The 25,499-nt window shown below is 43.3% G+C and overlaps 1 protein-coding gene across 4 annotated transcripts in view; it reads left to right on the plus strand.

Annotated features, from left to right (window-relative positions):
* Positions 1-25,499, plus strand: part of BLTP3A (bridge-like lipid transfer protein family member 3A) — a 72,942-nt gene that overhangs the window by 42,430 nt on the left and 5,013 nt on the right. For all 4 annotated transcript variants that reach the window (XM_086371242.1, XM_086371243.1, XM_086371244.1 and 1 more), the window contains 12 exons: positions 4,846-4,932; positions 5,461-5,631; positions 6,026-6,165; positions 8,771-8,912; positions 9,446-9,639; positions 9,848-11,304; positions 16,580-16,776; positions 19,212-19,366; positions 19,451-19,601; positions 24,269-24,531; positions 24,972-25,080; positions 25,205-25,311. In XM_086371242.1, the coding sequence (XP_086227368.1) occupies positions 4,846-4,932; positions 5,461-5,631; positions 6,026-6,165; positions 8,771-8,912; positions 9,446-9,639; positions 9,848-11,304; positions 16,580-16,776; positions 19,212-19,366; positions 19,451-19,601; positions 24,269-24,531; positions 24,972-25,080; positions 25,205-25,311 (3,173 nt within the window). The remainder of the gene's footprint in view (positions 1-4,845; positions 4,933-5,460; positions 5,632-6,025; positions 6,166-8,770; positions 8,913-9,445; positions 9,640-9,847; positions 11,305-16,579; positions 16,777-19,211; positions 19,367-19,450; positions 19,602-24,268; positions 24,532-24,971; positions 25,081-25,204; positions 25,312-25,499) is intronic.

The following is a 25,499-nucleotide window of genomic DNA, read 5'->3' on the forward strand; positions in this document are numbered from 1 at the left end:
CTCACCTTCCTTGGAGGAACCTACCTTTTATTCCTGGGTCACCAAGCTGCATTGCCGCTTGCTCTGCTCTGCCTTGGTGTTGAAAGGACTTAGCCTCTCTGCACTCCCACGATGAAAGAGCTGAAGGAGCAGTGACAGGGTAAAGATGGCTTCTGCCACTCACTGGTTTGCTACCCACTCATTTTGAAGGTTCTTTGCTAAACCAATTATTATTTTGTTTGGTTATTTCTTCCAAGTATTACTATGAAGACTTTGGAGTTTTGTTTTGTTATGATTCCTTTCAGAAATCTTTATTAAAAATACATTTGGAGAGTTTCATCCTCTTGCTAGATGAGGGTGTAGAGCCCTGTCTTCTTCCTGTAGCAGGGTTCTGTAATCCACACTAAGATGTGAATGGCTAGCCCTCCCTGAAGCCCCCATTTATTTATGAAGCTGAATTAATCTACTCGGTGGATTTTAGGGACATTTTCCATGAGACAGAGGGAGAACGCCCAGCCAACCATACCCAGGCGTGGCATATGACTGTGTGAAAGGCCAAGGAACATGAGGAGTTCTTGTGACTTTGATTCTTCCCCTTGGATTTGGGAAGAAAGGAGAAGGAAGAACCGTGTTATAGGAAGGGCTCCAAGGTTGTCTGGAGTTGTCCTGGTCAGTATGGCAGCCACTAGCCACTAATGGACACTTGAAATATGGGCTGATCCAAATTGAGTGAAGTTTTGTTTTGCCGTGCCATACAGCGTGTGGCATCTTAGTTCTCCAACCAGGGATCAAACCCATGCCCCCTGCGCTGGAAACATGGAGTCTTAACCACTGGACCACCAGGCAAGTCCTGTTGATCCAAACCCCACAAGTGTAACATACATGTGGGATTTCAAAGGTATAGTACAAAAAAAGACGCAGAATACCTTGATAATTATTTTCATATTGATTGCATGTTAAGTTATAATATTTGGAGTATGTTGGTTTAAAGTGTAATAATAAAATTATTTTTACTTTTTGAAAGAAAACCTTTTTAATGTAGCTACTAGAAAATTTTTAATTATGTGGCTTATGTTACATTTCTATTGGATAACATTGCTGTAAGAGCTCCAGGAGTTGGTGATGGACAGGGGGGCCTGGCGTGCTGTGATTCATGGGGTCGCAAAGAGTCGGACGTGACTGAGCGACTGAACTAAACTGAATTGAGAACTCTCTGTCCAATATGGTAGCAAATAGAGAGAGACGTGTGGCTATTTAAATTAAAATCAAAATTAAATAAAGTTAAAAATTCAGTTCCTCATTTGCGGCAGTCACATTACAAGTAATCTGTGGACCCTAGGTGGCGTGACAAAGAGTCGGACACGACTGAGTGCCTGAACTGACTGATGAACCCTAGAAGATGTCCATCATCACAGAAAGTTCTTTTGGACAGTGCTGCTCTAGGGATCGGCTATATCTGTCAGCTTTTTCTTTAAGGACACTATAGCCTGGATGTTGGGGCCTCTGACTAACACACTTATCTATCCCTTGGTACTGGAGGTGATGTTGTTGGAAACTTTGTAGGTCATTGAGGACAGGGTGGCTTGGGGTGGGGCAGCACTGTCTCTTAAAATCAAACTGGAGCAGCTTCCAGGAGGAGGTGAGTTGTTGATGAGGAAAAGAGTGTCATTTGCCTCTTTAATTATTTCCCTCAGGTTAGGGGCTGTGAGCCAAAGCTTTCTTTATCTCTCTTCAGGGTAGGCTATCCTCTTCCCACCATCTCACTAGAGAATTTTAGTCATTTATATACACTATTTACTATTTGTCACCTATGATTATGTGTTTATAATTATATATGTTGATAGTTGGTAATTTGATTTCAATTCTTTGATTCTAGATCATATTTTAATATGTTCAGTGTGTGTAGTCGATTGTTCTTTTAGTTCCAAATAAATCCAATAGGAGCATGGCTGTGGAATGCTCTCCCTCCAGCAGCCGAGGTCATACATTTTCAACTGGGATGCTGTCACCCTCAGTAGTAAAAATTCACTCTTTTCTTTTAAACAGATATTTATTTATTGATGGGCTTCCCCAGTGGCTCAATAGCAAAAAATCTGCGTGCAGTGCAGGAGATGCAGGAGACACACATGGGAAGATACCTTGGAGAAGGAAGTGGCAACTCACTGCAATATTCTTGCTGGGAACATTCAATGGACAGAAGGGCCTGCAGTACTATAGTCCATAGGGTTGCAAAGAGTCAAAAATGACTGAGCATGCACATAATATTTATGGATGTAGAATTCACATAGCATACCATTCACCCATTTAGAATATACAACTCAGTGTTTTAAAGTGTAGTCATAGGGTTGTGTGATCATCACTGCAATCTAATTTGAGAACATTTTTGTCATCCCTAAGAGAAACTCTGTACCCACTAGCTGCCAGTCCCCATTTTGCAGCTCTGAACAACCACTGAGCTTTCTGTCTTGATGCATGCCTGTTCTGGACATTGAAAATTGGTTTTTTGGTGAGGATCAGGGATGAAAAAAATCTTAGCTATAACAGTGCTTAACTCTATTTCACAAAATTTTATTCCTTAGTATTTAATTTCTCTTATTGAGTTTTCTTGGGTATCATATGAGCAACGTTGATATTGAGTTCATGGAAGATTAGGGCTATAAACTATGGCAAATAGGTGGCTGTGATTAGCGGACTTTGAGTCTTGAAAGTCCTTGATCTCAAAGTCAGATGGTGAGAGGTGGCTTGTATATACTTCTTGGCTGCCACTGGTTGCCTCATCAGTGTTGTTTATATTTAATCCTTTGGGTATTTTTTTTTTTTTTTTGGCCATGCCATGTGGTATGCAAGATCTTAGTTCCCTGTCTAGGAATTGAACATGTACCCCCTGCAATGGAAATGCAGAGTCTTAACCATTGGACTGCCAGGGAATTCCCATTAATGCTTAGTACTTTTGTAATTTGAACTTTGAGAATTAAATAAAAATAGTTTATATTTTATTATTTAATTCCACAAATTGTTCAACAAGTCAGTAATTTAATTGTGTTGAGAAAATATTGACACCATCTGAATGAATATCTAGCACCTAGTTAAGCGAAGAGTCGGACACAACTTAGTGACTCAATAACAGCAAAGTTAAGCCAAAAGTTATTTTCTCATATTAAGTGAAAGTTAAAGGTTAATGAAAAATAATTGTAAGAAATTAATTAAAATTTTTTGTTTATTTCAAAAATAATTTTGAATAACTAATAATCTGATTATATCACTTATGTATTTATATAAATTGCTAAAATGCATACATGGTTCTACACATTATAATTTATATCAGAAATAAATTACATTAAAAGTTACTCAGTAAATACAAAATTAAATTCAATATTAATAGCTTTAAATCTTTAATTTTACTTTAAAAAATTATTTATTTATTTATTTGTCCACATGGCATGCAGGATCTTCCCCAACCAGGGACTGAGCCCATGCCCCCTGCACTGGTAGTGTGGAGCCTTAACCACTGGACCACCAGGGAAGTCCCAAATCTTTTAACTTAAAAAAATTATTCAGTCTTTCTTAACCTTGCATTGAATAAAAGGAATAAGCTTTAGTACGTATGATATACAGTGTATCTGTAGTATTAAATTTCATAGGGAAGGGGCAGTTAGGTAAAAAACATCTAAACAGGCTCCTGCTGCTGCTAAGTCACTTCAGTTGTGTCCGACTCTGTGTGACCCCAGAGACGAAAGCCCACCAGGCTCCCCCATCCCTGGGATTCTCCAGGCAAGAACACTGGAGTGGCTTGCCATTTCCTTCTCCAATGCATGAAAGTGAAAAGTGAAAATGAAGTCGCTCAGTCGTGTCCGACTCTTAGCGACCCCACGGACTACAGCCTACCAGGCTCCTCCGCAACAGGCTCCTAAGAGGTACTAATTATGACAAAAAGGTTGAGCAGCAGTAACATTGGTGTAGGTTTACCTCTTGGTAGGATGGTAAATAGTCCAGAACTTGGGGTAGTAGTACCTAGATTGGGTGGAAATGACTCCCTGATTGTAGGTGCACCAGCTGACAGCTAGATGGTCCCACAGTATTTCCCTTTCCTGGAAATCGGGAGGAAGGGATAGGATGGAAGTGCAGAACAGGACAAGTGTTCTTCATCACACATATGGAGAAGAAATAGTCCCTGTTCTTACTGTGCTTAGAGTCCAGTTGGAGAGATAAGATAGAAACACAGAAAGTTCATTCATTTAGTCAGAATTGAATTCAGGATCTACAATAGAATATTTGACCAATTGCAGACAAACTTCAATTTGTGTACACTCTTCTGTCTGTTTATAATGTCCTTGTTAGTGCAGTGGTTTTGTGTTCCATCATTCTTTGTATGTACAGTGTGTAATAATGACTGTCCGATATCACAGTTTTAGCTAAGATATGGAAGGAAATAACATTGGTCCCTGTTTGTTGGAGAGTTTGGCTTATGCCTCTCCAGGAGTTGTATTGAGAGGCAGCGGTACTGGTATTGCCGGGTTTGGGGGAACCAGTCAGTCAATGTTGTCAGGTGTGCCTGTGGGAGACCTAAGATTGGAATTCTGGAATCCTGAGCTTTGCTGCTGCTTTTGCCTCTCTGGATATCGGGCAGCCATTTACAGAGACAATGGAATATGCTTTTCTAAAACAAACAAATTTTAGAGTATATACTTTGCAGTTCAAAAGAGGATAGCTCAGCCTTGCAAATCACCTACCATCATAGCCTGTTGGCTGCACTTATGAATCAGCCAGGCCTGGGAGCTGACCCTCAGGAGGACTTTTCAGTGCTTCAAGTGGTGTTTAGGCCTCTTTGTTTCTTATGCTACTTTTCACCATTATTTGTCTTTGTAGGTGTCTCTGCAAACAGACTCATGGGTGGTGCAATGCAGCTAACCTTTCGCAAGATGGCATTCGACTATTACCCCTTCCACTGGGCAGGTAGGAGAAGGCTGAATGCGTGCAGTTTTAGTGTGGCTGAGGTGTTGAAGACTGATGCCTGAGTTCACCCCTGATTGTCCAGCAGAAGGTTGCCTGGGATTGCAGCACAGGCTCAGAGAGGTGTTGGCTGTAGTCTTTTTTCAAGAGGACATCTCTGGAAACTTGTGGGGTCTGCTGTTGATGACTCTTTATCATTGATGAGAAGCAGGAGGGGAGGCAGTGCCTGAGATGTGGCATTTGATTCTGTGCTCTGCCCCTCACTTCCACTAATTTTAGAGCCTTTCCAGTGGTCCACGGTCAAAGATGCAGCAGTCAGCAGCTGGCCTTTAGGGAGCCTTAGGAAAAATCACATACAGAATCCAGAAGAACTTGAGTGCTCTCACTGGATAATTTTTTCTTATCTTAGAGAATTTTGGATTGGTGGTAAGGGATCAGATTCTGAACTATGGAAAGCTATACCAATGGAAAAGAATAATTAAGACATTGGATCATGATCTTAGGCTGAAATCTTTTTGCCTTGTTGCACAGGTGATAGCTGCAAACACTGGGTGCGTCACTGTGAGGCCATGGAGACCCGAGGCCAGTGGGCCCAGAGGCTGGTGACAGAATTTCAGAGTAAGATGGAGAAGTGGCACCAGGAGACAGATCTGAAACCACCCTGGCACCTGGGGGCAGACTCTTCCTTCCGGAGGAAAGCAGGTGGGTTATGAGGAGCTGGAGGAATCCCGTAACTTTGTCACTTGACATTTGCCTTTTGAGTATCCAGTGGCAATAAAGCACTGGCCTGGCTAATTATGCTAACTTTATTGCACCAAGAGACATTCATGACTTTTTTTCTTTATGGGTCCTGTTTGTCTCCAGGCAGAGCTGCAATGTGGAAGAGCAGCTGTTAACATATCTATTCCGTGTTCATCTCTGTTGCCTTGGTCTGAAGGAGAAGATGATTTTTGAGTTCCCTCCAGAAGCTTGCCAGTGTTGACAAGCTCTTTTCTACACGTACCATTAATGATCTTAAGAGTTTTTACTTTCTGAGTTCTGTTAATGAGAACTGAGTGTATCTGAATCTCTTTCCCACCTTCTTATTTTTACTTAGATTCTTTCTCCAGTCCTCGAAAGAGCCCCCTAGAAAGAAGCCCTTCTCAGGGCCGGCAGACAGTCTTTCGGCCTCCAGCATGGAACCGCCTGCGCTCTAGCTGTTTGGTCATAAGGGTGGATGACTTGGACATCCACCAGGTAAGGAGCCCATGATATGGGGAAACAGGGCTGCAAAGGCGGGGAAGCAGTTCATTCATTCATGTCTCTGCTTTTTAATATGCTGTGTAGGTTTGTCATAGCTTTTCTTCCAAGGAGCAAGCATCTTTTAATTTCATGGCTGCAGTCACCATCTGCAGTGACTTTGGAGCCCAAGAAAATAGTCTGTCACTGTTTCCTTTTTTTCCCCATCTCTTTGTCATGAAGTGAGAAGTGATGGGACCAGATGCCATGATCTTTTTTTTTTTTTTTTGATTTTTCTTTTTGTTTTTTAATTTTTTTTTCTTTTTGTTTTTTTCATTTTTTTCTTTTTGTTTTGATCTTAGTTTTTCAAATGTTGAGTTTTAAGCCAGCTTTTTCACTCTCTTCTTTCACTTTCATCAAGAGGCTCTTTAGTTTCTCTTTGCTTTCTGCCTTAAGGCTGGTATCATCTATGTATCTGAGGTATTGATATTTCTCATGGCAATCTTGATTCCAGCTTGTGCTTCATCTAGTCCAGTATTTTGCATGATGTACTCTACATATAAGTTAAATAAGCCAAGTGACAATATACAACCTTGACGTACTCCTTTCCCAATTAGGAACCAGTCCATTGTTCATATCTGCTTTTAACTATTGCTTCTTGACCCGCATACAGATTTCTCAGGAGGCAGGTAAGGTGGTCTGGTATTCCCATCTCTTTCAGAATTTTCCACAGTTTGTTGTGATCCACACGGTCAAAAGCTTTAGCACAGTCAATAAAGCAGAGGTAGATGTTTTTCTGGAATTCTCTTGCTTTTTCTATGATCCAACGGATGTTAGCAATTTGATCTCTGGTTCCTCTGCATTATCTAAATCCAGCTTGAATGTCTGAAAGTTCTCGGTTCACATACTGTTGAAGCCCAGCTTGGAGAATTTTGAGCATTACTTTGCTAGCATGTGAGATGAGTACAGTTGTGTGGTAGTTTGAACACTCTTTGGCATTGCCTTTCTTTGGGATTGGAATGAAAACTGACTTTTTCCAGTCCCGTAGCCACTGCTGAGTTTTCCAAATTTGCTGGCATATTGAGTGGAGCACTTTCACAGTATCATCTTTTTAGGATTTGAAATAGATCAGTTGGAATTCTATCACCTCCACTAGCTTTGTTCATCGTGATGCTTCCTAAGGCCCACTTGACTTCACATTCCAGGATGTCTGGCTCTACGTGAGTGATCACACCATCATGGTTATCTGGGTCATTGAGATATTTTTTTGTATAGTTTTTCTGTGTATTCTTGCCACCTCTTCTTAGTATCTTCTGCTTCTGTTAGGTCCATACCATTTCTGTCCTTTATTGAGCCCATCTTTGCAGGAAATGTTCCCTTGGTATCTCTGATTTTCTTGAAGAGATCTGTAGTCTTTCCCATTCTATTGTTTTGCTCTATTTCTTTGCAGTGATCACTGAGGAAGGTTTTCTTATCTCTCCTTGCTATTCTTTGGAACTCTGCATTCAGATGGATGTATCTTTCCTTTTCTTATTTGCCTTTCACTTCTCTTCTTTTCTCAGCTATTTGTAAGGCCTCCTCAGACAACTGTTTTGCCTTTTTGAATTTCTTCTTCTTGGGGATGGTTTTGATCACTGCCTCCTGTACAGTTTTATGAACCTCCGTCCATAGTTCTTCAGGCATTCTATCTATCAGATCTAATCCCTTGAATCTATTTGTCACTTCCTCTGTATAATTGTAGAGGATTTGATTTAAGTCATACCTGAATGGTCTAGTGGTTTTCCCTACTTTCTTCAATTTAAGTCTGAATTTGGCAATAAGGAGTTCATGATCTGAGCCACAGTTAGCTCCTGGTCTTGTTTCTGCTGACTGTGTATAGAGCTTCTTCATCTTTGGCTGCAAAGACTATAATCAATCTGATTTTGGTATTGACCATCTGGTGATGTCCATGTGTAGAGTCTTCTCTTGTGTTGTTGGAAGAGGGTGTTTGCTATGACCAGTGTATGCTCTTGGAAAAACTCTCTTAGCCTTTGCACTGCTTCATTCTGTACTCCAGGCTCAAACTTGCCTGTTATGATGAAAAGGCTCAAACTTGCCTGTTATTCCAAGTATTGACTTCCTACTTTTGTATTCTAGTCCTCTTATGATGAAAAGGACATCTATTTTTGGTGTTAGTTCTAGAATGTCTTGTAGGTCTTCATAGAACCATTCAACTTCAGCTTCTTTGGCATAGACTTAAATTACTGTGATATTGAATGGTTTGCCTTGGAAATGAACAGAGATCATTCTGTTGTTTTTGAGATTGTACCTACTTACTGCATTTCGGACTCTTGTTAACTATGAAGGCTACTCCATTTCTTTTAAGGGATTCTTGCCCACAGTAGATACAATGGTCTGATATAATTCCTTTGAATACCCCACTACAAACCTTTCATGAGAAAGATGAACTCACAGATCGTGTTTGTCAGGTGTGAGAATGCCTGGCATCCATGTGAAAATCACTCTATTCCCCGTGACAGACACTGGAAGAATTAATTATAGAAGCTTTATCCTACCTCAGAGGAAGCTGGAAATTCTGTTTGGGGTGTGGTACGGATGCTAACAGCCACTTGTGGTTGCCTAGGTTTCAACAGCTGGACAGCCAAGTAAGAAGCCTTCGACACTCCTGTCCTGCAGTCGGAATCTTCACAACCTCCCTACTCAGGTCTCTGCCATTCATATTGAGTTCACAGAGTATTACTTCCCTGATAATCAGGAGCTGCCAGGTAAGCATCTGCCGTGGTCATTTCCTCCCGTCTAACTCATCGTGTTCACAGTAGTCAGCCTTGGAGTCTCCGTTCCTATTCTGTTAGGAGTTTTAGGTGTTTGAGTTAGTGTGGCACACTTTTGTTGAAAACTCTGCCCAGAAGATTCCTTGGCTCTCTCTTTTTTTAAATGTATGTATTTTTGGCTGTGCTGGGCTCTGTGGCGGTGTGTGGGCTTCCTCTAGGCGAGCAGAGGCTGCTGTCTGCTTCAGTGCAGGGACTTCTCGTCGTTGCTTCTCTCGTTGCGGAGCACAGGTTCTGGGTGCGCGGCTCAGTAGTTGTGGCACATGGGCTTAGTTGCCCTCTGGCGTGTGGGACCTTCTGGCACTGGGGATCAAACCTGAGTCCCCTACATTGGCAGGTGGACTCTTAACCACTGGACCACCAGCGAAGTCCGATACCTTTGCTCTCTTGATAATAAAATGAATATTAGCTGGTAAGTAAGAGTCAAGCAGTTACTTCATTTGCGGCAATTCTTTTTCTCTGCTTTCCAGTTCCCTGTCCCAATCTTTACATTCAGGTGAATGGTCTGACATTTACTATGGATCCTGCCAGCTTACTCTGGGGAAACCTCTTCTGCCTGGATTTGTACCGCAGCTTGGAGCAGTTCAAAGCTATCTACAAGCTGGAAGGTTCCAGCCAGAAAGATGAACATCTGGACATCCGCCTGGATGCCTTCTGGTTGAAGGTAAGGTAGAGAGTGGGATTTCTGTTCCCTTTTGGCAGCCACAGTTGCATTTTTACCATGACTGTAATTCAAGGTTCTGCTTTGCCCATTGGATAGAAAGAAGAAAAGCAGTTTTACAACCCAAATGGTCCGACATGCGTGTGTTAATGGTGGGTTGCAGAGATGCTCAGCTGGCCGTTCTGAACTGGGTTTCATTTTCTCTCTGAAGGTGAGCTTCCCGCTGGAGAAGAGAGAGCGGGCTGTGTTGCATCGTCCCCAGTCCCTTGTCCTCTGTGCATCAGGCATGACTGCCACCAATACACGTCACGCTCCATACTGTAGCTGTCCAGACCTCCAGAGTCTCTTCCGGGGTTTTGCTGCTACTGAGTTCTTTCATTCCAGTTATGTTCAGTTTCCCAAGGTACCAGGCGGCTTCAGCTTTCTGCACATGTTTTTTATGGATCACGCCTTCCAGATGGATTCCTGCCTCCCTCAGTCTAGTGTTCTCCCTCCTCAGAGGCTTAAAGCTTCCCAGGACCTCTGGTCCATCCACTTCACCCAGATCTCCTTGGACTTTGAGGGAACAGAGAACTTCAAAGGCCACACCTTGAATTTTGTGGCTGCCTTCCCCTTGTCCATTTGGGCCTGCCTGCCCCTCCGCTGGCAACAAGCACAGGCACGAAAGCTGCGTATGGCCACAGAAGGGAGAATGAAACCGTCCGCCAGCTTTGGCAGTCCTGTCCATTCTGAGGCCCTGGCCCCTGACACTGTGTCCCATCAGAGGTCAAAGACTGAGCATGATTTGAAAAGCCTGTCAGGCCTTCCGGAAGTCATGGAGATCCCAAAAGAAGGCAGCGGCGCTGTGGACAGCAATGGGCCTCTGATGGAGCTGGAGGACACAGCGGGCGTGCACATGCTCGTGCACTCCCCTGCGCACATCTGCCTGCGGCTCGACCACTACCAGTACCTGGCCCTCCTTCGCCTGAAGGAGGTGCTTCAGGGTCTTCAGGAGCAGCTGACTAAGGATACAGAGGCCATGACTGGGGCTCCCCTGCAGGACCAGACAGCCTGCATTGGTGTCCTCTTTCCTAGCGCGGAGGTGGTTCTGCTCATGCATCCTCCCCCTGGGGCTGATGAGGCTGACTCTGAGGGTTCAGATACTACCAGCCTGATAGATTCAGAGCTGTCTCCTTCAGAGGACCGGGAGCTGAAGTCTGACGCCTCCTCAGAACAGGGCCCAGCAAGCCCCGAGAAGGTTCCGGAAGACAGTGGCATTGAACATCTGGATGCATCCCAGGACAGGCCATTGCCTCTCCACAGCAACGGAGAAGTACAGGGTGCAGGTTCTCTTGCCCAGCAGGAGGCAGGGAAGGGCCACAAGGCAGTTGATTCCTTACAGGCCAAGAGACCGAGCAGAGCCCAAGCATCTGACTCACCAGCTGCGTTGAAGCCCCCAGGGAGCAGGGATTCTGGTCTGAATGGACAGGGTGAGCTCATCCCCTTGAAGAACAAAGAAGGAGAATTATCAAGTGCTATTCACATGACCAAGGATGCCACCAAGGAGGCACTGCATGCCACCATGGACTTCACCAAGGAAGCTATGTCACTGACCAAGGATGCCTTCAGTCTGGGCAGAGACCGAATGACCTCCACCATGCACAAGATGCTGTCTCTGCCCCCAGCCAAGTGAGTGGTTCTCTGCCTCCCTCAGTCACTTCATCTTTTCCTTCTAGCTTTGGCTACGGGGCTCAGGCCTCCTGCCATGCACACTTGTAGACTGGGAAGCGCCTGTAGTCCAGGAGTGTGTGTAAAATGGGCTAGTTAATGTGGCAAAGGCTTTAGTTTTCAGAGTTGCCTGGAGAGCAGCAGAGGAACTTTCAGGTATTTAGAGGATAATAGGTATTTCAGTAAGAGAGATTTTATTTTCAGGACTACATCTAATCCTGTGATGGGGAAGAACCCAGAATTATAATAAAATAACATAATCCCATGAATTTTCACATGCCTCCATGTATCTTAGTCTGGTCTTGGGCAATTTTCAAGTCAACATTTATTGTTTCATAGCATCAAGTTATCTCTTTCACTGATTCCCTGTTGTTGATACAGATATACTGTATCAGAATAATAATGCCAGTATGATATTTTATTCTTTTCTGTGGGCCCTTGGGTAATATTTTGTTTGATGTAATCCCACAATAGTCTGTGGAGTTCGCTGCAGATGTTTATAGCCCAATTTATAGCTGAGGAAATGGAGGCTTCAGAGACCAGAGCCCTGTCTTTTATACATTGAAAAGCTGGATCCTGTCTTTTATACATTGAAAAGCTGGAGCTTTGGATTTGCTCTTTCTGGTACACCTATCAATATCTGCCAGGGTAATAAAGAGGGGAGAATTTCATCCATTCATGTCACAAATATTTTCTGAGCCCTTACTGTGCACGAGGCCCTGCATTAGGCATTGGGGCTACAGTAGGGAGTGAGCAGAAAACACAGAAATGTGCAGTCGGAAGGGAGGGAAGGCATAGATTTTTTCCACGAGTGTCTGTGCTTTCAGAAAGGATGATGAGAACTATGGAAAATCTTTGCCGAGAAGATCAATGGCTTTAGAGCTTTTGTTTAAGAGGATTTTCTTAAACTGGTCTCAAAGCAAAGCCTGCAAGTGGGCTTCTTCCTGCTTGACCAAGATAGCCTAGGAGGAAAGAGAAGGAAAGCTTAAAAGATAAATTATATAATAATACTAGGCAAGATTTATTGACTGCTTTCTATGTGTCAGAAACTGTCCTAAATATTACAATATTAACCCAATGAATTATAAGAACCCTATAAGCAAGGAACTAATATCACTCCCCATTTTACAGATGAGGAAACTGAGGCTCAGAGAGGTAACAAACTTACTCAAGATCACACAGCTTGTGAGTGTTGGGGTGAGGATTGAGAGCCTGAACTCCCAGTCACCAAAGGTGCTGCCTTTACCAAATGCAGATGGGCGAGGGCTGGGGACAGAGGGAGGTGAAAGGAGAAAAGAAAGGTGTGTGTGACACGGGCTCGTTCAAACACCAGCACCGACTTCCCCACTGCCCAGGCTGGCGGCCTTTTCTCAGTCCTCTTTCTCCAGGACTCCAGCCCTTCCAGTCAGTCCATCCTGAGTGTTTGTAACCCTGCGCAGTTACTCACACTTCTCTGAAGTAGTCATCTTTTTCCTTGGCTGCTCTCTTCTTCCTTTTATCCTATAAATGTAACTGTTCCAAGGCACTAGGCTATCCATATTCTGATCACTTTTATCATCGTTTTATTTTTTAAATTATAAAAATGGGGTCTTCTTTGGTGGTCCAGTGATTAAGACTCCATGTTTCCACCATAAAGAGCCCGGGTTCAGTCTGTGGTTGGGGAACTAAGATCCTACATGCCACATGGCATGGCGCCCACCCCACTGAAAAATTATCAAAATAATTTGTGTTCATTTTGTCGATATGTAGAAAATAAAAGAATGAAGAAGCAAACATAAAAGTCACTGTAATGACACTATCCAGTGCGTGCGTGACGTGCTCAGTTGCTGCAGTCGTGTCGACTCTGCGACCTGCAAAGGCTCCTCTGTCCGTGGGATTCTCCGGGCAACAATACTGGAGTGGGTTGCCATGCCCTCCTTCAGGGGATCTTCCCGACCCAGGGATTGAACCTGTGTCTCTTATGTCTTCTGCACTGGCGGGCAGGTTCTTCACCACTAGCTGGACCTGGAAAGCCCGACACTATCCAGAGCTAGCCCTCATTGACTTTCGAATCTTCCAGATTTTATACATGTATTTATGTGTCCATGTGAATGCTTGTACATGTTTGCACAATTTTTTTAATAGGATTATGTTATTTCTATAGAATATAGAAAATTCCCACTTTTATTCACTTTGTTTAAGATTCCCATTCATGAAGTACTTGAATATATAATTTTTAATTGCCCTATTTTTGTTGTTGCTCAGTTGTGTCTGACTCCTTGTGACCCCATGGACTGTAGCACGCCAGGCTTTCCTGTCTTTCACCAACTCCTGGAGCTTGCTCAAACTCATGTCCATCAAGTCGGTGATGCCATCCAACCATCTCATCCTCTGTCGTCCCCTTCTCCTCCTGCCTTCAGTCTTTCCCGGCATCAGGTTCTTTTCCAATGAGTCAGTTCTTCTCATCAGGTGACCAAAGTATTGGAACTTCAGCTTCAACATTAGTACTTCCAATGTATTTTCAGGACTGATCTCCTTTAGGATTGACTGGTTTGATCTCCTTGCAGTCCAAGGGACTCTCAAGAGTCTTCTCCAACACCACAGTTCAAAAGCATCAATTCTTTGGTGAATTGGTTTATTATATTCTTGCAAATAGATACATCATAATTTATTCATCCAGTTCACAATCTAGGCTTGCGGGGTTATTTAGTCTGGTTCTACTTTTTTCTCTGGTGAAACCAATGCTGTGTTAAGTGTTCTTATTTTTGTGAACATGACTCTTTATTCATATCTCAATCTTTTATTTTAGAACACAATAAAATCTTTAGAATAAAGATTTTATTAGAATAAAACCTAGGAAGTGGAATTATCGGGTCACACACTACGAACGTTTTAAGGTTCTTTTAAGTTGTTTAAAGGTTCTTTTAAACCTTAAACAATTTAAGGTTCTTCATTCATTTAAGATGAATTTGCCAAACGTTCAGATTTAGATCACTTTGCATTTTTGAATACATTTTGTTAACTCTTGAACAATATGGGAGTTAGGGGCACTGAATCTCTGTGCAGTTGAAAATCTGCATGTAACTTGTAGTTGGCCTTACCTGTAGAATGGTTCCTGCATATCTGTGGTTTCAGCGCATCCATAGATTCAGGTAACTGTAGACCATGTAGTCCTGTGTGTGCATGCTCAGTCACTGAGGCATGCCCAGCTCTTTGCGACCCCATGGACTGTAGCCCACCAGGCGCCTCTGTCCATGGGATTTCCCAGGCAAGAATGCTGGAGTGGGTTGCGATTTCCTTCTCCAGGGGATCTTCCTGACTCAGGGACTGAACCTGCATCTCTTACATTGCAGGTGGATTCTTTACCACTGAGCCACCTGGGAAGCCCTGTAGTACTAAAATCTGTACTGTTGAGAAAAGAATACATATAAGTGGACCTGTGCAGTTCAAACCTGTGATGTTCAAGGGTCAGCTGTACTTTCTCTCTTGGTTATTTTGTCCATTGACTCACTTCTGCAAGAGTCCTTATTTTCAGTCCTGATTTCCTTCCCTCCCCTGCTGTTCCTTTAAAACTATCTACTGCACATAGTTCCACATGGCTCTCCAGGGGTGCCTTGAACCTCACATGTGTAAAACTAAATTCCTTATCCCAGACCAGCTCTTTTTTTCTTTATTTTTTGGGTGGCCTCATTCTCCTGCTCATTCAAGCTCTGCCTTTTCCAGGCATTTGTCAGGTTCTGACCATACTTTTAAATTTAGTCATACTTCAGAATCATCTGGAGGCTTGTTAAAACACAGAGTGCTGAGCCCTACCCTCAGAGTTCCTCTTCCAGGAGGTCTGAGATGAAGCCTGAGAAGTTACTTTTTAATAAATTCTCCTTTAGATACTAATGCTCCTAGGAGGGTGACTCTGAGTATAGGGCTCTAGGGAGTCTCACATCAGTTTTTCCTGTCTGCTCCCACAGGTGGAGTATTTTAGTAAACTGTTGGTTGATTTTCTTGTTGGATGTCTTTCCATCTCTAGCTTATTTGAAAAAGGCAGGTCAGACTTCCTAAAACACAGGTGTAATCCTATTATTTCCCTATTCTAAACCCTTCTGGCCTTTTCTTTTTTCTGAGTTGAGTTTGAACTTCTTAGTGTGGTATTATCAATTATTGTGATATATCCATATGGCACATTATATTTTTTTAAAAATAGACTATTTTCTAGAGCAGTTTTAGCGACATAGCAATATTGAGTGGACAGTACAGAGATTTCTCATCTCTCTCCTACACGTCATAGTTTTCAGAGCACTTTCATGCATTGTCTTCTATCCAGGGTTTCCTATGATCTGGCTGCAACTCATGTGGTTAAGTGAAAAGAGCACTTAGCAAGAAGTTAGGAGACTTGGGTTCTTCTTAATTCTACCTTTAGCTGAAACTGAGTCAGTTTCTTCACCTGTATCATAGGAGGGTGGACTCAAAAGGTCTTTACAAGTTTCTTTAAAGAAACCTTCTAACTTTGACTTCTGTTGCTCTTCCCCAGCAAAGCCTGTGCTCTAGCTGAGCTACGCTGCTTGCTAGTCTGCAAGGTACCTTTTGTTTTCTGGTGCAACAACTTTGTTCAGGCTGATTCTTCCCCACGGAAGGCCCTCTGTGCTGTCTCCTTCACAGTCTTTCAAGGACCACCTCACACATCATCTCTTTCCTCAGAGCCATTCCTGATCCCCTTCTTTTCATCGTTTCCCTTTTTTTGGCATTGGCTAGCCTTTGGCTTGTATCCCTGTCCCTCTTACAGTGTGTGACTTATTACCGTGTAATGTTATTTGTGTATAGTCCCCTGTCTCCTGATAGAATACACATTTTTTGAGGACAGGGAGGGTGTCTTATTTGTCACTGGCCACCACTGCCCTGTGTCTTGTGTGGTGCTTTGTATGCAGAAGTTACTCAGTAAATGCTTGAGGAATGGCTTTGGGTACAACTCATAAGCACCAGGGCTGTAGGTAGTAGGTCTCTGCTATAGATAGGATAATCCTGAATAACCTTGACATTTGACATGGGAGAACTGCCTGTGCAGTTTGAAATGCTGGAATAGGAGGGTTCAGAAAGGCCCAGCAGTTGAAAAATGGTGTGACCCCCTTCTACAGAAGGTAATAGTTGACCTCAAAGTTTATGCTTACAGTAGTTGTCTGGGCTGAAAAGGGTGGGTTTTGCAAGGGAATGAAACAACGTGCCTCCTAAGCCACATTCGTGGTTTCTGTTTTTGTTTTTCAAACAGGGAGCCTGTGGCCAAGGTAGACGAAGGGGCGGCAGCCCCCGTAAGTGGAGGTGCTGCCCGACTCCGATTTTTCTCCATGAAGAGGACAGTATCCCAGCAGTCATTTGATGGCATCTCGTTGGATAACAGTGGCCCTGAAGACCGGATTTCAGTGGACAGTGACGGCAGTGAGAGCTTCGTGATGCTCTTGGAGTCTGGTAAGTGGACGCAGAGCCAGGCAGAGTCGTAGAGCCTCAAGAGGGCTCTTCTGGTGCCTGTATTCAGACCAGCAGGACGCAGAAGGGGCTGAGCTATGAGGAAGCAGACATTTTCTTAATCAAAGCCAAAGAAGAGTGAAGTTTTCGTGGATTTGTGAGTCTGAATTTATCCTCACATCTTCTAGGTTATTGATAGGTATTTGACCCTTATCACAGAACAACACTCAAAGAAGAGAGCGCTAGTCTTAGAGCCGTGGAGCGATGGCAGTAGGTTAACTTTGTGGCTGTGTCAATGCTGTGTGTGTGTGTTTCCTCTTTTGCTTAACTATGTGTTTCATTGTTGGAAAATAACCAGGAGCTTTTTGTCTATAGTACAATGAGTAACTTTCAGGAGTTAGATTAAACCCCACTAGGAGTTAGACTAATTCTTTCAGCTTATCGAAATGAAAACTTTTAAAATCGGCCCTTGTGTGCATGCTAAGTCGCTTCAGTTGTGCCCAGCTCTTTGCAACCCTATGGACTGTAGCCCACCAGGCTCTCTGTCCATGGGATTCTCTAGGCAAGAATACTGGAGTGGGTTGCCATGCCCTCCTCCAGGGGATCTTCCCTACTCAAGGATCGAACTCGCGTCTCTTGTGGCTCCTGCATTGCAGATGGATTCTTTACCGCTGAGCAACCAGGGAAGCGTAAAATCGTCACTTAAGAGTATCTAAATGAAAATAAAAAGAGAATATACTGTTTCTTAAACTGGATGGCATATCCATGTTTGTTTTATTATTAATTTCTTGTGGAAAAATCCAAATATTTAAAAATAGAATCAAATAATGAACCTCATATACCCATTACCTAGCTTGGGATATTAAGAACTCATGGCAGTTTTTTTAAAAATTATTTTTATTTGGAAAGGTTTCCATTTCCAAATATGATCACAACTGCCATATGACAGATTTTCGACAAAATCTTTATTATTACTGTCCCAGTTCATTTCAGTTTAGTCGCCCAGTCATGTCTGACTCTTTGCAACCCCATGGACTGCAGCACACCAGGCCTCCTTGTCCATCACCAATTCCCAGAGTTTACTCAAACCCATGTCCATTGAGTCAGTGATGCCATCCAACCAGCTCATCCTTTGTCGTCCCCTTCTCCTCCTGCCTTCAATCTTTCCCAGTATCAGGGTCTTTTCCAGTGAGTCAGTTCTTTGCATTGGGTGGCCACAGTATTGGAGTTTCAGCTTCAGCATCAGTCCTTCCAGTGAATATTCAGGACTGATCTCCTTTAGGATGGACTGGTTGGATCTCCTTGCAGTCCAAGGGACTCTCGAGTCTTCTCTAACACCACAGTTCAAAAGCATCAATTCTTCGGCATTCAGCTTTCTTTGTAGTCCAACTCTCACATCTATACATGACTACTGGAAAAACCATGGCTTTGACTAGACGGACCTTTGTTGGCAGAGTAATGTCTCTGCTTTTTAATATGCTGTCCAGGTTGATCATAACTTTCCTTCCAAGGAGCCAGCGTCTTTTAATTTCATGGCTGCAATCACCATCTGCAGTGATTTTGGAGCCCAAAAAAGTAAAGTCTCTCACAGTTTCCACTGTTTCCCCATCTATTTGCCATAAAGCGATGGGACCAGATGTCATGGCAATTCTTATTTCATTTATTCTTCTGCCCTCTTCCCTTCTTTCCATATTACTTTGAAGCAAATCCCAACCATATCATTTTATCCATAAATATATAAATATGTTCATTACACATCTCTAGAAAATACAGATTTTTAACCAAATTAAAAGTTTTTAAAATTATGGTAAAATGTACATAACATAAAATTTACCATCGTAATTATTTTTAACTATAATTTAGTAGCATCAAGTACCTTCAGATCATTGTACAACCATCACCCACTATCTATCTCTAGAGCCTTTTCATCTTGCAAAACTGAAAGTCTATACACATTAAAAAATAACTGCTCATTCCCTCTTCCACCAGCCGCTAGCAACCACCATTCTACTTTCTGTCTCCATGAATTTGACCACTTTAGGTACCTCACGTAAATGGAATTGTACATGACTGGCTTATTTCATTTAACATGATGTCTCTGTGGTTCATTTATGTTGTATGTAGCATGTGTCAGAATTTCCTTCCTTTTTAAAGCTAGTATTTATTTTCCATTTGTACCACATTTTGTTTAACCGTTTTTCGGTCCATAGACACTTGGGTTGCTTCCATTTACAGGCTTTTTTCAACATGAACAAATACCATTGTCACACTTTAAAAAATTAACAATAATTCCCTAAATTCATTAAATATCCAGTTAGTCTTGAAATTTCCAGTTTTCTCATGAATGTCATAAGTTTTTTGTTTTTACAGTTGTCACTAGAGATTGGATTTGAGTAAAATTTTTTGACTCTCCAACTCTTGTTATCTTTCTTTTGCAGAGTCTGGTCCAGAATCTCTTCCACCGGGATCTCTTCCCAATGCTGTGGACAGTGCTGGTGTTCAAGAGAACCCTGTTGTGGATAGTTATGGCCAGGGGTCGCCAGAGGCCAACAGTTCGGTCTCACCCAGTGGGGAAGACCTCAGTCTTCACCTGGTCAGCTGTTCTACTTTCTTCTCTGCAGAGGGTGGGCTCTCAGCTGGCAGCTTGGGACTCAGCTAAGCGTGTCTCCCGTTACAGGTCTCAGTTCTGGTCCTGAAGGTGCATGAGGTGTCTCTGGGGATTGAGGTACGTGGTGAGGACCTGACTGTGGCCCTGCAAGCAGAGAAGCTGACCCTCCAGCAGCCGGGCACCGTGGGACTCTGGCAGTTCCTGCACGGACAGTGCCCAGGTAAGGATGGTGGGATTCCAGGAGAGCTAGTGGGATTTGAGCTGGGGTAGGGAGGAGGACAGTCAGAGCTTAAGCTGCTCCTGTCCTGTGCTCCAGGGGCAGCCAGCTGAGTGCCAAGTCCTTGGCGCTTCTCTCCAGCAGCCGTTAGGGGGAGGAAGAAGTCTAACGAAGCCTCCTCCTCACAAGGAGCTGCCCAGAGCTCTCGCTGAGGCTTTGTGCCCGGCAGGCTGGTCTCCATCCTCACCTCCCCAGTGCCCCTTACCCTCATATGTGAGCACAGTGTCCTCTTGTTTGTTTGTGGGGCTGCTAACATCAAGCTGTATCTGATCAGGGAGCTTCTGATTCAGTCCTTTGATGTAAATTATCATTTATACTTTAAAAGATGGCAGGGAAAATCTGGACTTAAACTACATGCTTCGTTTTTTAAATATTTTATTTTTAAATATTGAGTAGATATGCTTGTAAAGTAGAATGCTTATAAAAAATATAGATAAGGTATAAAATAATCACAAAACAATGAATGCATGTACCTACTACCTAGTTTAATAAATAGAACAGTACCATTAAGTTTGAGCCCCGGGAGCCCCTCTCCAGAACCTTCCTCTTGCCTCTCACCTATCATAGGGGATCACTATCCTGAATTTGTATTTTTCATTTTCTTGCTTTACAATTCTTCCACATGTTTTTTTTTTATCAGTGTATTTAGCTGTGTAGGCTTTTGAGTTTTTCTAAGTGGAATTATTGTTTATATTCTTTTGTGATTTTCTCCTTTCAAGTACTATGATTTCACATCCTTCTAGGTTGTTGAGTTAGCTGTAATTCATTCATTTTCACTACTTTATAATATTCTATTGGAGAAATGTATGACTTTTTAAACAACTGCTTTAATGAGGTATAATATGCGTACTATGAAATTCACTCTTTGTGTGTACTTTGATAAATATTAGTAAGCTTCCAGAGTTCTGCAACCATCACCATCACCCCCAAAATCTCTCTTGTACTCATTACTCTGTTCACGTCTTCATTCTATTCTGAACAGACATGTGGTTTGTTTCCACTTTTTTTTGCTGTTTCAAATAGGGTTCTTTTGACATGCCCATCCTTGTATATGTCTCCTGTTACGTATGTTGGAGAGTTTCTCCAGGTTTATGTTCCTGAGGAAATAGTTGCTAGGTCATTAGGGTAGGTATAGCTTTCATTTTGCTAGATAATGCCCATTTTTTCCCCAGAACGGTTGTACCAATTACAGGTATATAGGTATGTAAGTTGCTTCATAGCCTTGGCTGCACCTGAGCTTATTCTTCATGCAGTTTTGAGTAAATTAACATAGATCCTGCTTGGCTTCCTGAGAGAAAGATGAGAAGATCAAGACTTGGAGAAAGGAAGAGATGATCAAATTTAGCAGAGTTGAGGGTCCACTGTTTGTTTATTCATTTTTGGCTGTGCTGTATGGCTTGTAAGATCTCAGTTCCTCAGCCAGGGGATGAACCTGGGTCCTAGCAGTGAAAGAGTTGAGATCTAACTACTAGACCATCAGGGAACTCCCGAGGGTCCTCTGTTTCAGCTTCACCTTGGCTATTAGCCCACTGCCTCTGATTCTAAGCAAGACCAGCTTTTTAATTGGTCCTTAATGTCCCTCCTACCATGAGAGGCATTAAAGCAGACTGGCCAAGCCCATGGTCTTTGCAGTCAGGCAGCTTGCATGCAGCTCCTACCTTGCTACTTGCAAACTGTGTTACTTTGTTGGTTTTAAAAAAAGTGTTTATTTATTTTTGGCTACACTGGGTCTTTGTTGCTGTGTGTGGGCTTTCTCTAGTTGCAGTGAGTGGGGAGTACTCTGGAGTTGCAGCATGTGGGCTTCTTACTGCAGTGGGTTCTGTTGTTGCAGAGCACAGGCTCTAGAACATGGGCTGCAATAGTTGTGGTGCAAGGGCTTTGTTGCCCTGTGGTATGTGGGATCTGCCCAGAACAGGGACCAGACCCTGTCCCCTTCCTTGGCAGGCAGGCTGAACCACTGGACCACCAGGGAAGTCCACAACCTTTGCTGCTTTGGCAGGTTACTCTCTGTGCCTCAGTTCTCTCATCTGTAAAATGGGAAGATAATAACACTTCTGGTACAGGGCTCTTATGAATATTCAGTTCAGTTCAGTCACTCAGTCGTGTCCGACTCTTTGCGACCCATGGACTGCAGCACGCCAGGCCTCCCTGTCCATCACCAACTCCCGGAGTTTACTCAAACTCATGTCCATTGAGTCAGTGATGCCATCCAACCATCGCATCCTCTGTCGTCCCCTTCTCCTCCTGCCCTCAATCTTTCCCAGCATCAGGGTCTTTTCAAATGAGTCCACTCTTTGCATCAGGTGGCCAAAGAATTGGAGTTTCAGCTTCAACATCAGTCCTTCCAATGAATATTCAGGACTGATCTCCTTTAGGATGGACTGGTTGGATCTGCTTGCAGTCCAAGGGACTCTCAAGAGTCTTCTCCAACACCACAGTTCAAAAGCATCAATTCTTTGACGCTCAGCTTTCTTTATAATCCAACTCTCACATCTATACATGCTACTGGAAAAACCATAGCCTTGACTAGATGGACCTTTGTTGGCAAAGTAATGTTTCTGCTTTTTAATATGCTGTCTAGGTTGGTAATAACTTTTCTTCCAAGGAGTAAGTGTCTTTTAATTTTATGGCTGTAGTCACCATCTGCGGTGATTTTGAAGCCCCCCCAAATAAAGTCTGACACTGTTTCCACTGTTTCCCCATCTATTTGTCATGAAGTGATGGGACTGGATGCCATGATCTTAGTTTTCTGAATGTTGAGCTTTAAGCCAACTTTTTCACTCTCCTCTTTCACTTTCATCAAGAGGCTCTTTAGTTCTTCTTCACTTTCTGCCATAAGGGTCATCTGCATATCTGAGGTTATTGATATTTCTCCTGGCAATCTTGATTCCAGCTTGTGCTTCCTCCAGCCCAGGGTCTCTCATGATGTACTCTGCATATAAGTTAAATAAGCAGGGTGACAATATACAGCCTTGACGTACTCCTTTCACTATTTGGAACCAGTCTGTTGTTCCATGTCCAGTTCTAACTGTTGCTTCCTGACTTGCATACAGGTTTCTCAAGAGGCAGGTTTGGTGGTCTGGTATTCCCATCTCTTTCAAAATTTTCCACAGTTTATTGTGATCCACACAGTCAAAGGCTTTGGCATAGTCAATAAAGCAGAAATAGATGTTTTTCTGGAACTCCCTTGCTTTTTCAGTGATCCAGTGGATGTTGGCAATTTGATCTCTGGTTCCTCTGCCTTTTCTAAAACCAGCCAACATCAGGAAGTTCATGGTTCATGTATTACTGAAGCCTGGCTTGGAGAATTTTGAGCATTACTTTACTAGTGTGTGAGATGAGTGCGATTGTGCAGTAGTTTGAGCCTTCTTTGGCATTGCCTTTCTTAGGGATTGGAATGAAAACTGACTTTTTCCAGTCCTGTGGCCACTGCTGAGTTTTCCAAATTTGCTGGCATATTGAGTGCAGCACTTTCACAGCATCATGTTTTAGGGTTTGAAATAGCTCAACTGGAATTCCATCACCTCCACTAGCTTTGTTCGTAGTGATGCTTCCTAAGGCCCACCTGACTTCACATTCCAGGATGCCTGGCTCTAGGTCAGTGATCACACCATCATGAAAAAAGATGTCCTTTTCATTATAGGGGACTGGAATGCAAAAATAGGAAGTCAAGAAACACCTGGAGTAACAGGCAAAGTTGGCTATGGAGTACAGAATGAAGCAGGCCAAAGGCTAATAGTTTCGCCAAGAGAATGCACTGGTCATAGCAAACACCCTCTTCCAGCAACACAAGAGAAGACTCTACACATGGACATCACCAGATGGCCAACACCAAAATTAGATTGATTACATTATTTGCAGCCGAAGATGGAAAAGCTCTATACAGTCAGCAAAAACAAGACCAGGAGCTGACTGTGGCTCAGATCATGACCTCCTTATTGCCAAATTCAGACTTAAATTGAAGAAAATAGGGAAAACCACTAGACCATTCAAGTATGACCTAAATCACATCCTGAACGATTATACCGTGGAAGTGAGAAATAGATTGAAGGGACTAGATCTGATAGACAGAGTGCTTGCAGAACTATGGACGGAGGTTAGTTACTTGTACAGGAGACAGAGATCAAGACCATCCCCAAGAAAAAGGAATGCAAAAAGGCAAAATGGCTGTCTGAGGAGGCCTTACAAAGAGCTGTGAAAAGAAGAGAAGCAAAAAGCAAAGGCAAAAAGGAAAGATATACCCATTTGAATGCAGAGTTCCAAAGAATAGCGAGGAGAGATAAGAAAGTCTTCCTCAGTGAACAGTGCAAAGAAATAGAGGAAAACAATAGAATGGGAAAGACTAGAGATCTCTTCAAGAAAATTAGAGATACCAAGGGAACTTTTCATGCAAAGATGAGCTCAATAAAGGACAGAAATGGTATGGACCTAACAGTAGCAGAAGATACTAAGGAGAGGTGGCAAGAATACACAGAAGAACTGTACAAGAAAGATCTTTACGACTGAGATAATCACAATGGTTGTGAATATTAACTATATATTAAAGTGCTTTGAGCAATCACTGGCTGGTAATTAATTAATGTATTTTCCTTCTGTCTTGCTTCACAAAGGCACAAGCTTTCAGGACTCCTCCACTTCGAAGACTGGCCACATCAGGCCAGCTGTGGGCCTTCGCTTTGAGGTGGGGCCTGGTGCAGCTGTTCATTCCCCTCTGGCTACACAGAACGGCTTCCTGCATTTGTTGCTTCAGGGCTGTGACCTTGAGCTGCTCACTTCGGTGCTCAGTGGCCTGGGGCCCTTCTTGGAGGATGAGGAGATACCAGTGGTGGTTCCCATGCAGATTGAGCTCCTGAACTCCAGGGTCACTCTAAAGGTGAGAGGAACTTTGGGGTTTACCCTAGACTTGGTCAAGCAACGGATTCTTGACCCTTGACCCTGTTAACAGTGACAGCTGTTAACTTCTTCTCATGTCCCTGTGAAATGTGGGGAGGACCAAGTGAGGAAAGGCATGTTAGTATTCACTACTACAGTAGTACCTAAGTATGTAGTAGCAGCAAAAAGTTCTAGGTTCAAGTGAGGGGGGCCTTGTCTCTAGCCCTGCCCTTTGGCATGCAGCATGACTGTGCAAGCCCACAGGTTAGCAGATCCTCAGGCTCACTGTGTCTAGAATGGGAGAGACTCATTATGCGTCTCATGCCTCGCTAGAGTGTATGGATACACAGTGCTTCCAGCTCCACAGTTGGAAGCATGGCTTGTTACCTAAGCTGCACTGAGTTGGTTGGGGGCCTCATGTGGCTTCTCTCTTTCCTGCAGGATGATGTCCCCCCCATCTACCCCACCTCACCAGGCCCCATACCCATCACTCTGTCCGTGGAGCACACTGTCCTGAGTCGGAGTGACGACGGTGTGTTCCACATAGGCGGTGAGTAGGGCTTGTCAGCCTCCCGGCTTCTCTACCTTTCTGCTCCTGTAAGGAAATAGACGACAAGTAGGAACAGTCCGCTTGTTGCTGGCAGTTGTCATTCAGAGCCTTTACTTTTTTCCAGCTGCTGCTCAAGACAGACCATCAGCCAAAGCACCTAAGAGTGAGAAGAGGCAGCCCCCCAAAGAACAGGTGTTTTTGGTGTCCACCGGGGAGGCTTTTGGTCCACAGGTGAGGCCCTAACTGAACAGTACCTTTCCTGTAAACCCTTTGGGGTTGTAATCATAGAAGTGGGTAAAATCCAGAGGGCTGACAAGGTTGCTTGTGCTGGTACAGCTGGGCGGTCTGGGCTTTTGTCACCTAGCAGTAGCTTCTGGAAGTGCTGAACAGAGGCTGGAGGTCAGGAGCTAGAGATGAAT

This window comes from Bos grunniens, chromosome 23 (assembly GCF_055505025.1).
Source record: "Bos grunniens cultivar Pamir isolate PY7600 chromosome 23, Bosgru_T2T1.0, whole genome shotgun sequence".
Classification (NCBI taxonomy): Eukaryota; Metazoa; Chordata; class Mammalia; order Artiodactyla; family Bovidae; genus Bos; species Bos grunniens.